This window comes from Chrysoperla carnea, chromosome 2 (genome assembly GCF_905475395.1).
Source record: "Chrysoperla carnea chromosome 2, inChrCarn1.1, whole genome shotgun sequence".
Classification (NCBI taxonomy): Eukaryota; Metazoa; Arthropoda; class Insecta; order Neuroptera; family Chrysopidae; genus Chrysoperla; species Chrysoperla carnea.
Genome location: NC_058338.1, coordinates 85,269,607 through 85,286,584, shown reverse-complemented (window position 1 = coordinate 85,286,584; position 16,978 = coordinate 85,269,607). Strand labels below are relative to the sequence as shown.

General features: G+C 28.1%; 1 protein-coding gene across 1 annotated transcript in view; it reads left to right on the top strand.

The window, feature by feature from the left end:
* Positions 1–16,978, top strand: part of LOC123291450 (aquaporin AQPAn.G) — a 116,661-nt gene that overhangs the window by 12,658 nt on the left and 87,025 nt on the right. The window contains exon 2 of the mRNA XM_044871747.1: positions 14,978–15,189. Coding sequence (XP_044727682.1) covers positions 14,978–15,189 — 212 coding nt within the window. The remainder of the gene's footprint in view (positions 1–14,977; positions 15,190–16,978) is intronic.

The following is a 16,978-nucleotide window of genomic DNA, read 5'->3' as shown; positions in this document are numbered from 1 at the left end:
GAATCTCTTCCTTGTGATTCTATTGTTCTTTAGTGGGCAAACCTTTCGCAAAACTTAACTCATCTTTTAATTCTATTCATAATCAATATACTATTTATTTTAACAAGCATGGTATTTGTAAAATACACGAATATCAATAGTTGTGGGATTTTTCGAAGGAACTTTTACGTATACGATATTAGTATGTTTACGCTATTTGGGGCCACTCATTAATAGCGTAAGGATGATTTTGGCGATTTTTAACCTCTCCTTCACTGCTCTTAAGTAAGGTCTCATTTCATAGAGTAATAAAATGTTGTTTGAAAAGTGTTAGTTTCACTAAAACTCACAGTCTAACGTTAATCAAAGATTTTTATTTTTTTACAGATAATTTAGGATTAAGGTTGTATGAGCGCCAAAGCAATTTTGGAAAAAGCCACAATTTTTTTAATTTGAATTTGGACCAAGTTTAAATCAAAAGTAGGCATATTTAAAATTGGTCTTATTGGAAAACGGTAAATGGATTATATGTTTTCATAGGTTTCTCCAAAACGTGTCGGTGGAAATTAAAAAACTATTTAAAGTTAAAACCGCAATAAAATATTGAAAACAAAAAAAAACACCCGTTGCGTCTGACTAATTAAAGATGTATGAGCACAGTAGTGAGGCCACAAATTTATATTTTCAATTTTGATGGTGAATTATGACAATATCAGACAAAAAGTAAGAATACAATTTTTCGATATCTCATGTTAAAAGTATCTAAAGTTGAAATTTTTTTTAAAATTATTTACCTATCGATATTTCGAAAACTATGGTAGATGAAGTTATATCAAAATTCATTAAGTTGAAAATAAGATAAATAATTTCAACCGCTAGTCTAAACTTGCCTTGGCACTCGTACTACGGCACAAGATATCGGCACTAGATACTAAACGGCACGAGATATATAATATTAATTTCGACAAAATATGTCGGAGTAATAGGTTTTAGCACCCCCCCCCCTACCTTACATAAGGAAATGTAGAGATTTTTTTAGCCGTTTAGAACGGGCCCTATATAATCAGGAGACTAAATCATAACGTCGCAATATTGAAAAATGAAATTTAATTATTCACATATTCAGACCACAATATTTTTCAGCCTTGTATTTTAAGTATTTTCTCTAGAAAACATGACTATAAAATTTTCATACGCATTAAAAAACAATAACTATTATTATCTCAACAAAACAATAATAATTTTACAATTAAAATATGGTAGTAAAAAGTTTTTGTTTTCTACTGCTTTTATTTATTTGTGCTCTAATAACAATACAAAAAATAATTCTACCATGATCAATTACATATTTTTATTTTACATACATAACTTCTATGATGATTATGATTATTTAAATATATGCTTCAAGCATAAAAATTAAATTAAAATAAAAAAACTTATTAATTTGATTAAATAAAATTTGATATTAATAATATATTTTAAAATATTTATTTAAAAAAAATAAAAATAATATGATATATTTTAAATTATATGCTGTCAAATATTATATATTAATACCTAATTTTTTAAATATGTATTTTAATTTTTTAATAAATATCATTTATCTGTATCAAAGGTAGCAATCGGATTACATTATGTTTGCAATTTTTGTCCAAAATTATGTAGAGTAAGATGAAGGCAAATTATGATGGTATCTAAATTCTGGTTTTTGCATCAATGAGGACTGAAAAGTAAGTCACTGTTTACTTAACCGGGGAGAAATTTTCCGTGTGGATAGCATTGAAAATTTGAAGATTCGGTATAGAAGTGGAAAATTATCAGTGTCCAAGCAATCTCATTAGTTAATATGAATGGTGTCTAGAAAAGAGTCGTGAGCCATTTTTGGGATTAAATTCCATTCTGTTTAAAAAATTACCCCATGTAGTTTCTAATATCACTATGGACCCCGCACCATTAGGTAGGAAAATGGCTTTCTGGGAAACTTTTTGAAACCGCCCCCAAAATATTCTTGGGAGCCTTCTGAGTGGCTTTCACGGACACCAAATTTTTTTAACGAGTACACACACATTTATTATAGTTATAGTATATGACTACCGTCTTAATAATGATACATCAACCAACTAACTTGAGACAAGACGATATAATTCAACTATACACAAACACAAACGCACATACTTCACACAGTAGTCATATACATTAACTATAATATGTGTGTAGCTTTGATAGCAAGTTGCTCGAAAACTACCCGTTACAAAAGTTTTGTTGCCGTGAGAGCTTTTGATCAGAGCGATCCGAAGAACATTTATGGGGCGGTTTCAAAAAGCAGAAAGCCATTTTCCTATCTAATCGTGAGGAGTTCTTTAAGTATAGCTGACTCGATTTATGTTGGACCTTACAAACAAAGAAAATACATTATTAGATATAACATACATATGTAATATTATTTTGTTTCTTTGTTTGTAAGGACCAACATAAAGTGAGTTAGGCCTATATAGTGGTGATTTATTAATACGGTATTTTTAGTGTGATATCCATTATTTGGTGTAGTTGTAATGTGTATAATAAATTATTATACGTTACAATGATATCAAACATTTTTATATAACATTGAAAAAATCTAGATAAATTTGTGAATGAATTACCATATGAGACGATATATTACAAATATATACAGTCACTTTCAGTTTAAGGTATTTATCGTGCTATAAGTAGTGTCAGAAAATTCTAAATTATTTTATGAGGTATCTGAGGCATTAAGGTCCACCAAAATTAGCAAGGCTATTTGAAGTATATAATTAGAATTAGATAGGCAAAATATACTTTCCTGGCATTGCATAGTTTGTACACTTTGTTGAAGTGCAAACAAATAAAAAGCTACAAAACTTAAAACTTTTTTAAATATTTAACTTTTTAAAAACCGTTTCTTGGGACCTTATTACCTATAAAAAAATTCAATAATAAAAACATGTTAAATAAAAAAGTATATTCTAAATTTATAAGAAACTCATATATTGTATTGTAGACTGCATAATAAGAAAAAAAAAAAAATTTACCGTATATTAGGACGAAAGATTATAACTACACAGAAACATGTTGCTTCAACAAAGTCTCGTTCGTCACTGACAAAATGGTGGCACAAACGACTGCTTTTCAATACCGATGCGTTTACATCGACTAAACACACGTTTGTGCAAAGCTTATAACTCTAGGAGCTTGATTTATCTTAGGTTCCTTACTTTCCTCCTCATTAAGGATGTTATAATACAATTACAATCAAGAGTTGAAGTCAATTGAGCTCTCTAACACGAGATGTGCAAATCAAATTAAATTTTGCATCATTACACGGAGACCATCGGAGAGGTTGAAGAGGTAGCATTCTATAGGTGAAAGAATTTTTAAAATCGGTAACGTAGTGAACTCAAAAATGTCGGTTTCAGTATTTAATTGATTTTAATTTTTGCTACGGAACCTTAATTTTTTTGAAAATAAAATATAGCCCATTTTACTTGCTGATAATGTAGCATTATATAGGTGAAATAATTTTTAAAATCGGTTAAGAAATGAACTCAATTTTTTATATATTTTCATACAAACTTTCATCCCCTATTTCACCCTTTTAGGGGATGAATTTCGAAAAATCCTTTTTTATGTGACATTTACAGTATAAAATCCATAATTTCTCGAAATTTCAAACTTCTATCATTAGCGATTTAGGCTGGGAGTCGATATATCAGTCACGACATTGGCTATTCCTCCTCCAGATTATTTCCCCCATCTGAAATGTTTCTGATTTTAAATAATATACAAAAAGAATCGTTCTGAAAAAAAAATCATCAAAATCGGAGCTGTTCCTGAGGACTTCCTAAGAAAGCCTGTTTTATGTATTCATTGACTCCACTATATTCTTTAATGCCTTCTCCAAACTGAACCGATTTTGAAGACCATCGCCTATTTTTTAGATGTTTCGGGCACGGAACCCTTAACTCGCCGTTGAAATGTAGCTAAGAACACTCTCCATTAAATTACCTTTACTAAAAAAATCAAAATCGTTTTTTTCGTTTACGCACTACGAGGCCATAGACAGACATACAGGCATGCAGACACACACACACATAATGCGGTCAAACTTATAACACCCCTTTTTGGTTCGGGGATTAAAGTATATATGTAGATAAATGTATGTACGTTCTTACCTTTTCCTTAATACCAATGCATAAAATAGTAATCTTCCAATATCTTTAAGAAAAAAAAACTCATATTGATTTTTAACATCGAACAAATGATTCTTAAAGGAAGGTCTACTCGGAGTATTATGTTTTTGTGAATAAATGGACGTAAAATAGGTAGGATATATATAAACCGTAACAACAATTACAAAGACGAGGTATCCATTTTATTTATTATATAGATATTAAACATGCAATCGAACGGAAGGAAAATGTACTAAATATGTAAATAAGTAAAATACCTTTAGCTGTCTTAAATGAAAATTAGATGTGTAGAAAATGTAGGTAATAGAGGATATTATTTTATATTAGAAAATATTAATAATATAGAACTCATAATGTTATATGTACATCAATATAACATCCATTTTTTTATCCTTGATGGAAGCTATTTTTTATCCTTGATGTGCATTAATTTCCTCTGCTTGCAGTAGATAAATTCGACTACATACAGTTGGAAGTATCTACGATTGTATGGAATTGAAATAAAGTCTACGGTACGACCTTAAAAATCTTAAAGTTCGAGTTGCAATTGCAGGAAAATGCATCCAGTCGTACTTTTACCCTCTTTTAGTCGACTATAATGACCACATATTTTCAAAAACACCAACTGTATTATATAGAAATTATATTTTAAAATTACCAAAAATCACGCATTTGATTGCACTAAAAAATAGTTAATAATATATTTAATTGTTACGTAAGATTCAAAGCGTGGGGTACTCTTTACATTCATTCTTATTAAAATAGCTGATTTGACAAATATCAAGATATCATTAATGGAAAAAAGGGTGTTTGTTGTTTTTTTTTTTAAGCTACAATTAATTTTTCATATTTTTTTGTCTCTTTGACTAAATAATTTTGTACTCTTTGGGTAAAAAATTTATTACGTTGGATGGGTCTTCCGCGTGAGGAGCGGATACCACCGACACTACACTGAGCGTTGAGAACTGTATAATTATTTCAAAATATTATTAATGTAATAAATAAAAAACGTATCCTGGTGATCCTAGTCAGGATACTTGTATAAAGTTATTAAATTATTGTATTGGTCCTTGATAAGAGTTCAAATTTTCAAGTCAGTTGGGCGTCTATTGGGGGGGGGGGGGGGGTGAAAGATTCGTTACATTCATATAAGCGTGTTTAAAAGAGGTTCTCATACTTTACATACTATTATAACTAATAGAAAATGACATTATCCACTTTGAAATTTTCCAAAGTATGGAGAGCTATCTTTCTTATTGTATTGCCCGGTGATTGCTCAATTCTGTTACCTTACTTTCTTAGGGATGCCGTTTGAAAGAATGTCGACCTGGTATCATAGACGACCTAACTTGAAGTTTAATTAAAATCACAATAAGCAATATTTTTAATAAATGTAAAAATTTACTTATTATGGAAGTGTTTTGATAGCATTATATTCAAAGAAATACTTAGTCCGTTTATCAATCTCTGTCAAAATTGCTCTATTTGCATAACTAGGGCAAATCTTACATCTTTTATTAATTAAAATTAATATGGATAGAAAAATATAGATTTCCTGCTGAGTTTTTATGTTCGAGTTGTAAATTTTATTTTTTCTGGTTGTAGTATTGTAAAACATTAAATTAGTTTTTATTTTTCTGACTTCTCAAGCTTTTACAAATAGTAGTGTATGTGTAACTCATAGAAAAAAATTATTATCTGCTTTTTAGTGCAATATATAGTGCAAGCTTGTCCCTTAAAAAGTATTTTTTATAACAATTTTTTTAAACTTAAATAACTAAAGTACTTTTAAAACCTTTAAAGAAAACAAACTCTTAGAAGAAAGAGATATCGGCAATTATTATGTTATTAATAAAATCTCTATATATTATAAATGCGAAAGTAAGCATGTTTGTTTGTTTGTTACGCTTTCGCGTTAAAACTAACTAATGGTTTTTAATGAAACTGTACAGCAATATGGCTCATACTTCAGAATAACACATAAGATATAATTTATAAAGATATATTAATAAAAAATTTAAAAATTAATTTAATTTGACATTACCATAAATTACAGATTTCTGTAAAAATAGCCAATATAAAATATTTCACGGCCATCTTTTCTGATATACTTAATGAATAATTACGACTATTATACATTTAAAAAAAATAGAAAACCATACATATATTTTACCTGTGTAAAACAATCCTTACCGTTATTTCGAGTTTTCGTGAGAAAGGGGATAAGCGAGAGCAATCTTTATCAATCTTTACTTTTAAACCCAGCGAAGCGGGTGGGTATCACTCTGGTAAAAAATATTTATACATGGTAATTTATCAACAATTTTTCAAGATTCACATAATAAGAAGAACAAGGAAATTAAATTAAAATAAAAAAAATTTAATTTATGGTTTCTTTCCATCAAAAAAAAAAATTATTATTATTTTTTAAATAGTAAAAGTGATGACAATTATAAGTATATTTTTTGTATAATTGTCGACCTTAAAATTGTATTTTTTTCTCAAAATATACACGAAAAATAACTTAATTGTTAAATTTGAAAGTGTGAATGAATACTATTATATTATTTTATTCAAGTAAGTAAAGTTTAATTATGAAAAATGTTGGATAAATATATTCACGTACAGAGACATCGAAAAATTTTGATGCTTTTCAAGTTTTCGTTGTTTTAAGTAACTACTAATTCTTGAAACTAAATAAAACTCATAGAGAAATTGATGGTCTGGTTGTTGGAATGTTTTGAAACATTCTGCCCAAATATATAGTTAAACAATTAATTCAATCCTGTAAAACTTTTCGAGATTTCCCAAGAATCATAGTTCTCGGAGTGTTTTAACCAAGTCATCGTTTTTGCTAAGGATAAAATTAAGCCAAATTAAGCTATTTCTATCAAAGTGACAGAAAATGCGATTTCTTAGAAAGAGGAAAATATACTTCTGTAAATAGTTGTTGTAATTGATTCAGTCAATCTGCCAACGCTACAACGCATACCTACTATTAAATTTTGCACATCTCGGCCTACAGTATAGCAAGCAGCACATGCTCATAGCACAGATAAATTTAACAACGTTATCGCTTGTACAATTCACATCTGGGTTAGAGTAAATATTTTTCAAAACTAATTTTGGTTTTTTTTTTTCGTAAACTTGTTTACGGTCTTCGTAAATGGTCAATTATATTCTATTTACGCTCAAAGCATCCTGAAATTTTGTATTTACATTTTAGAGAAAACAATTCAAGAATGAACATTCCATACGCATTTTTCTGTTATTATAGTTTTAATAACCCCAAATAGAAAGTTAACTCGGGATAGACACTAATAGTATATAATTTAGAATATCATTGATTTTTTCGGAACCGTAAAAGAAAAAAATATTGTTGATATACCTCTGTACAAACTGAAATATAAAAAAATTCACGCTTCAAATTTATACAATTGCTTGAACTAAATATTCAACTAAAATCTTGTAAGAATTAAATTGTTTATTGTGTGTGATAGATGATGTTCTGTGTACTTGTTCTAAATTTGTTATTATAATTTGTGTATCCACGCTCTGAAAAGATAATTTTTAAATTGTTGTATTTGTATTGTTGACTCTATTGTAATGAATTAAATTATTATTTACTGTTAGTACCACAGCTATAGTAAGAGAACTTTTGACGAGCATCTCCTGAATACTCTTAATCATCACAGACGTATTAAACCAACTAGAAAAAAATAATCATTTCAAAATAATCAACTCGAAATAATAGAAATCACCTCAAAAATGTCCACCGGTTCCAGAGTATCCCTAGTTAGTAGCCGATAGATTGTTTAAATTTTCGTACCATTGTTCGTCGTGAGACAGAGATGGCTTTGATTCTGATACAGAACTTCTCGTAAGTTGCCAAAGAAGAATACCTTTCGAAACAAAACCAACGAAATAAGCTTTAAATAGCGAATCTTTAGTGTTCTTTGTATCTAAAGTCTACCTCAGCAAAAATTCTCTTGCCACAGCTCCGGTACAATACAAGTTGAAGATGTTTAGTATAATTATCTTTTGAAAAAAAGAAAATATATTAAATTATAATTTTTAAATTGTTCGCAGTTCAATAAACTAAAGTAGTATTTTGCGCATATAATAATTACCTCAACCAAGGATTTTGGTAAACCGTGTCTTGAGACATGAAAGTTATATATTAGTTGGGTAATATACCGAATTTTGATAGTCAATTCGGAAAATTTTGGGAGAGGGCTAACTTTTTTTTATTCGCACCGTGTATGAGTTTTATAGGAGGCGTTTCCATGGTAACGGTACACAACTTTAATTATAGAATTGTATGGATGCATATATAATTGAATGTATTGAATTTATGACTTACATTGAAAATTTAATATTATTGTCTCACAAATTTAAATAAACAATTATGATAATTAACATTTGAAAAAATATATTTGTGAAATTTGATTTCTTATTTTCACAATTTGAATGCATTAAGTTTAATTAATTAGTGTTTTTCAATAATTTTAATTTGACATTTACTATAACATTAACATGTTAAGAACTGGAAAATTAGTCATAACAGCCTCCTTTAACGCCAAAATTTTTCACTGGAAGCGCTGGCATCAATTTTATTGTCCCTACCATGACTACGCACACAACAAATGAGCTTCTTTCGTTGTAAAAATATAGAAAAGGAGTTTCCTGGTTCGGGAACGATACGCATGACCTTCTGCACTTGGTTTTGGGACAATTTATCTCCACATTATTTTCGTTGGCGATGTTTTCTTGAATATCTCTGCTTCTATTCATTCAAATTGGACACGAATAAAAACAAGAATTGTTTGTTGAGGATTTCTACACCCTGAAACCTGAACATAGCAAAATAACCTCAAAATCTCAACAAAACCACTGTAACCTCATATTTTCAATTTTATCTGATAAGTTTTCGAAAATTGAAGAAATTCAATTGAAATTCTAGAAAAACTTTAACTTAATCATAAAAAACTGTGGTACATTTTAGCTCGATACTTTTGCCTCAATTTTGATAAGATTTATCCTGGTCATCCTGTTTAGGATACTAGGATAAAGTTATTAAATTATTACATTGTCATCGGCCATATTACCTATCATATTATCATACGAGTGTAAGTTAAAAGACTATAAGAGGTAAAATTACGTTAAAAGATTCCGTTACATTCAAACATACAGGCCAAGCTAATAAAAGCTTATTAAAATTATACTTGTTGTTTAAATTGTTATTGATTGATTGATTTTTAATAGTTAATAATATATATGCATAAACAAAAATCAATTTAATAATATATATTTAACAAGTGAAAACAAACAATTGGCTGAGTTAATTATTGAAATGTCATTTACAAAATTTCAGCTTCATATATTTTTTTTTGAGTTATCTTGTTCACAGACGGACGGGTGGACAACCGAAAATGGACTAATTAGATGATTCTATGAACACCCATACCAAAATTTGTTTCGTAGCATCAATATTTTTAAGCGTAACAAACTTGGGACTAAACTTAATATACTATGTATATTTCATATATACATGGTATAAAAACTTTACTTAAAAGCTCACATATTTAATCCATAACATAATTACAATTTGTTTTGCCAAATTATATATTCCTATATCTCTATGTTTTAATTATGTCTAACTTAATAATGGATAATAATACATAAAAGCTAACCTCACATTCATTCTAGAAAAAAAATTCTTTTAACAAAATTGCGTGCATGAAGAGCGAAAAAATTCCAAAAATGAACTAAGGAAATGTGTATCTAAATTTATCCACAAGTTTTGCAAATAATATAGTAAATAATCGAACTTTCTAGTTCTTCGAGAAATTTAAAGTAAATTCATTATGGTACAGATATTTCGAACGATTATTGTAGCGTTTTAGGTAATTTTTTTTAAATTTTACCCGAACATTTTGACTTATTTGCATGAGCGTAAATGATTACTATAATTACAGGAGGTAAAGAATTGAAAAAAAAATTTAATTTTTTAAGTGAATTATCTCATAAAATGACGATATAAGACGAAAAGTTTTTCGAGCGAAATTTTCAAAATAGTGTAAATTTGCTTCAATCATTCAGCTTTCGATATTGCGAAAAACAAGACAGGGTTGGAAAAATTATGTTCTTATTTTCCGTCTATATTCATGAAGTTATAATAAAATTCATTGCTCGTACATCCCTTATATGGATGGAGACAATTAGTTTTTTCTTTTCTAATTAATTGCTAATATGTTTACTTTCTATAAGTTTTCTTTTTAATTTTTTTTTCATTCGTTCCAAGTGAAAATTATCAAAAACTTTCAATATGTCGTTTTTTGAGATTTCTCCATGAGAGCAATGTATTTTTTATCGAATTTCAATGGTTTTTTTCTTAAAAATTTACTGAATACCTTTATAGCTTAAATTTTAACCACATATTTTTTTAGTTAAATTCTACCTATAAAACATTCTGAGTCTGTGAACCAAACATTGTTTTCATCCTTAACTTCTTAAATTTGAAAACAAATTTTCTTAAATCACTTTTTAACCACTTATAATTGTAATAGTATATATTGATTTCAAAATAAACGAATTATTAAGACACTTAAATATCATAAAAATAAGTACTTTCAACACAAATCATTTTGAAAAGTGATGAATTTATTATTTGTCATAATAAAATTGATTGGCATACGCTTTTAAAACGTATGCGTGATATTTAATTATACATACCTGAGTGATTGGTGTATTTTTTATGACGTTCAATAATTCACTATATCTATGCACCAGATGACATCGAATGATATGTATTTATTGCACGATAAATGTTTTTTCAACATATTTATTATGATATGTTCACGGACTAGAAAAATATGCACATGCATATCATGAATTTTTAATAATCATTGGAAATAATAAATGGAAGTTCGTAGTCAATTTTCTAAATGACAAAAAAAGTTCAATAACATTACACTTGGTGAAATAAGTAAACGCTAGGCGCTTATTTTAGTAAAACTTCTAAGAAACCTTCCAAGATACTATTTTTTCACTCCTAGCCTCGGACGGTGTGAAAATGATTACAGTGTTGACTTTATTGAGGGAAAATTTCCGAGTGAAACTCGCTGATCGTATATCAGAAATAGTTTATCATTTTTAGGTTCCTGTTTAGCCACTTTAATTGAAATGCTAGCTAGCTGGCAACGTTACGGAAAAAATTGATTTTGAGGATTTTTTTCTTTAAGTTATCTTTAATACCCTTTATAAGCAGATAAATAACCCATTCGATATTAAATTTGTAGATTTAAGCTGTTAAAGTTTGCCCTTTTAACATATAAATACGTTATTGAAGCGGTTTTAAAGGTATGCTTTGTTACGTAACAAGGCTAATTTTCTTAAGCTTAATTTGGAAAACTAATTATACATTAGTTAAAAGCATGGCAAATATTTTCCTAAAATTATAACAAGTGGGATTCGTTTTTCCATAAAATACATTTAAAGTAATGAAATAAATGGCACGTGTGTTGAAAATAAGTACGTTTTTCTTCTAAAAGTGATTTTTCCTAAATCTTTAGGGATCAATATTTTAAAATATATCGCAGATATCTTGCATGAAATAACGAAACCGTTCTCATATATAAGACATCCTTCATTCCTATCCAATTTCGATCAAATATTGAAAATATAATCGTATTTAATTAAACTACCGGAAAATATTGCCAGTTTTTGTATCAATATAAACATTATGTAATAAAAATGCATCTTCGTTTAATTCTTATCAAAACAAGCGAAGAATAAATGTTAATATTTGATTTTTTAATTATTCATGAACATCTAATTTCATAAATAAAATTACATATAATAAAAAAATATTATTTACATAATAATTATAGTAGACGTATAATATTTACACAAGAAATCAAAATATTTGGTCTAATTATAGTTAAAATGTCAATATTAATTTAACCTTGATATCAATTAATAGGAGCTGAGCATTTTCATATTATATGGGGTGTTTCAGAATTGTACGGCAATATTTTAAGTACATTGTCTATACCTCAAAACATAAATAACTATTACATAAACACAAAAAAAGATCGAGAGATGCCGTGGTACACCCGGTAGGAAATATATTCCTTTCGTACCTTGGTACATTATAAATGTACCAAGCCCTATATAAATATACCGCTTACTTTTTTTATTTACTAGATATTTTTCTGAAAACTTAAGGTATTCATTTTAGATGTCGTATACTTGTTTGATTGTTTAAAAAATTTAATTTTATAGCTACTTTTAGTTTTTCTGTACGAAATAATTGTAGTATTAGTTTAAAAAAGACATACTTCTGATTAAGAAGTCAACTCAATATGAGAGTATACATTACGTTTGGTTTGATCAGGATATTTATTGTGACATAAAATCAAAATTGCATTGTTATTTACTTTAAATTATCTGTTTTCTTTTACTTCTGATAACTTTTACAACTCGATTTTTTAAAATGATAAAACATAAAATTTGGACCAAAAATACAAATTGACAGTTATAAAAAGATTTTGCTACATTAAAAAGTTGATAATCATTTTAATTGTAATGTAAAGTTCAAAACGTTGACTATTCGATACCTGTCAAAACAGCTAATTTAAAGAATGAATCCACCTCAAACTTTAATTCTACATTACAATTGAAATTATCATCTACTTTTTAATGTAATAAAGTAAGAAAAAAGTTTTTCGATGTCTGGAGTAATTTCGAAAACCAAGGCCGTTATCAAAAAATATTTGTCTTATTTTTCGTTTATATTCATGAAGCTAAAATCAAATTCATCATCAAAGTAGAAAATGAGATAGAAATAATTTAAATCTTTAATCTTACCTGCTTGTACATCCCTTAGATGGGCGAAGATACTTGGTTTTGTCTTTTCTATGCCATTGAATCACTAGTATTACTATAAACCGAAAAGTTATTAGGTACAACTGAGATGTGGTGGGAAAATATATTTATTTAACAATACAATATTCAAAATAATTGCTCAAAGAAAGTCGCTGTGTCGTTAGACGAGGCATTTACGAGTCTATGCTTGTTTGGCACTTTGGTACAGTTGCTATAGCTTTCAAAATCGAATTTCTGACATTGCTTGCAATATCTTCAAGCGTAGGTACTCGTTTTTTCTGTAAGTGAAAAAAAAAAATTAAAATAAATCGTAATATATTTTAAGAAATTATTTAAATCAATATAAAATCAGAATTGATAATTTTTTTTCTAAAATATTATTCGTGTCATACAAATCGTGTAAAAATGAACTTCAAAAAAAAAATGTAATAAATATCTGATATATTTTATTATATTTTCGATATGACAAGATTGCGTGTGTTGCAGTTTTTTTACATGCTGATAATAAAAATTGCTTTATCAATTTACTGTACCAGAAAAACAATCCCCTTAATAATTTTTTGCATCAATACCTGCATTTTCATAATTGTTTTTTTTTTTCATTAATTCATAATATTCTTATATCTCATACGCCAGGGAATCAAACATTCTGATTGAGAATTGTAAACTATTATTCTCGATCCCCTAGCCACAAGTAGGTGTTCGCCGCAGCATTTAACTCCGGAAAGAGCGACGTTTTTAGCGTGCTATAGTGTTGCTTTGCAACCAAACAATAAAAATATGAGCTACCAGAAAGCCCATAGTTTCTGCTAAAGGATCAAGATAACAATTTTTAGTTAGTTCATAACATCTTGCATAATTCCGAACCCTTATCGATATGGAATTCGAATATCAAGCGATTGCTTCGATATTTATATTCTCTTTCTATGTTTTGTCGAGACATATTATTGTATATCATTTTATTGAATAAAGTTGGTTAATTGTTGAATAAATGTGGAATTTTATAAAATGGCAGCTTTGGAGAACATATTTTACTCCAATAATAATAAAAGTAATATAATCAATCAATTTAAGTAGATAATAACGAATAAGAAAAGGCCTAAAATTTACTATCATGTATTATCACAAATCGTAGAAATCTTAGTACTTCTAGCGAAATAATGAATATAGAACAAAAACTTCAAGAAACTGTTAATAACCACAAGTATTTCGTGTACGAAAATAAAAGGTAGACTAGTTCAATTTGGTGTAGACTAGTTTAGTTTGGATGGCAATGCAAACACGTATAGTTTGAACGACAATGCATGGTTAGCTAAATGGCGTCATCCATTCTAAATCCTACGGCAGGTCGCCCAAGATAGCAGAATTGTTATTGTTTATGCACTCCCATGAAATGGGTATCAAATAAAAGTGACACATGATTTATTTTTAAAAGCTTGAGGCGCTCCAAATCTACCTTGGTATTTGAAATTGAGCGCCTTCAGTTTTTACAAATAGTCATGTTCGACTGATTCATAGAAATACTTAATTTTCTACTTTTTAGTACAATAAAAGCTTCTTCTTAAAATTATTTTTTATTGAAATTTTTTTCTATATAATGACGCCTAGAATAATTAAAAAATTTTGTTTTCGCCTTTAAATAATTACAAAAATTATACCCGAATAACGATAACAAAAGCAAAATCATCAGGAAATATAGATACCGAGGTACAAAGAATTCCGAAATTCTTCCATTGAGAAAATTTCCTTCCACTTCAAATGAGGCCATTGTAAATTAATTTTTTTCAATTTTTATTTACTTTAAAATTAGTGTAACTTTTAATCAAAAATTAATTTCGTTTCATAGAAATGTGGCATTGTGTATACAGTTTTTGAATTTTTCTTTTTATCTCTTCCAGAAATGTCCAAATTGGTTGGCGTAGATGATATACTACACAATCGAAATATATTACGCCAAATATGTGCAGAAATATTGGGAACATTATTGTTAGTATTTATTGGTGTTGGAGCTTGTGCCACAACAGCAACAGATGGGAGTAAAGAATGTGAAGCATTTGTTATCGTACGAATAGCTTTAACATTTGGTCTTACAGTTGCCACATTAGCTGAGGTAAGTTATTAAAATTTTTTTTATATTTTACAATCATGATTTTTGTGGCTAACGGTTCTCAAATCATACGTGCATATCGTTTACCGTATGAAGAAATTAGTTTACCTGAAATATGCTAGTTATTAATTGATATGTTAGGACTGTTCTTGAAGGGCTAAAAGGTTTGACTAATTTTAACTCGCTCTTGATATGACTATAATTATATATGTAGAAAAAACTTATACAAAAAATTATCAAGTCATGTCGAATTCAAAAATAAACCTACATTATTTTATTGCTACACTTAATTAAAACGCAATTTTTTTAAATTGTAAGAGGAAAAAACACGTTCCTAATTATATGGTTCATTCGATGGAAAATGAGAGTATATAGAAAAGTGATGCATGCAAAATTATATGTGCTCATATTTTATAAAATGAATTATTCATCAAAGGAAATTAAAATCATATTCCATGATTTATCACTAAAAGAAAACGTGCCTCATAAAAATGTTTCAATACTAACAAATTTTTATAATAATCGAAATTAATTGTTCTCATTATTTATACATATTTTGTCCCCGAATGTGAAATGGCGATAAGCGAAAATAAACGTACAATTAAAACAAGTATAAATTACCAAGACAAAGTCCCTAGCGTTAACTAATTTTTCACGTATCTTCGGAGTTCTTAAGAGCTATGAATGATCATAAGACTTGATGATACCAATTTACCTCATAGTTGCTGAAATGTATTTTTATAGTACGTCATACTAGGGACGTCATACGTGGGTATCGCTATAGAGATTACATATAAAACTTTGTTGTGATAAAAGGAGTGGGGCAACCTTTGAATGAAGTCATTGATTGCTTATAGCTTCTTCGTTTTTTTATCAATTTTAATTTCACTCTCAAATTTTGTCATGGTATCAAGTCCATAATATTTAATGTGTAAAAAACGCACAAGCTAGAATTTTCACCCTTAATATTTATCGAATCATTATGGATTATTATTATTTTCACTTATCAATATTTAAACAAAAAATAAAATTCCATGACCTTGACGACCTTGAATGAAACCAAAAACAAAACAAAATAACCTAACGGTAGTTAATAGTAAAAAAAAGACAGTTCAATCATAGACAGAAATAAATAAAATAAATAAATAATTTAATAAATAATAAATTTATTAATGTTTGATAAAAACAGGAAATATATAAACTAATATTAAATATAGTAAATTATTTGTCTTATTAAATAAAATAAACATTTATACATAATAATATTATATTTATTTATTAATGAACTTGATCGTCATGGTGCTATGAACATTCAATGTTGTGTCCATCTAAACTAAACAACTGTAAGTCTGTTGTTCATTCATCCAATTCCTCCATCCATGAGAGAGTCATTTTATTCATTTATTAGATAGAAAGATTTTGTAGTCACCATGGAAATCGAAAAACAAATTAAAGATTTCTGAAATCTAGATGCAAATCAAGGTCACCTTCTCTGATACACTCAATGAATCAAGACTATATAATTTCAAAAATATTGAAACCTGTATATATATTTTACCTGTGTAAAACAATCTCTACCCTATTTTTGAGTATTATGGAAGGGGGATAAGTGAGAGCAAGAGAGCCTGAGACTATAAAGTGGTGGTTTTTACTTTTTAGTCCAGCGAAGCGGTTGGGTATCAAGCTAGTCAGATAATAAAGATAAACAGGCAATTCATAACACAAAAGTAAAAATATTTAGTAATCATTTTAAAACAACTCGTAATCCATGGTGCCTAACTGAGATTCTTAG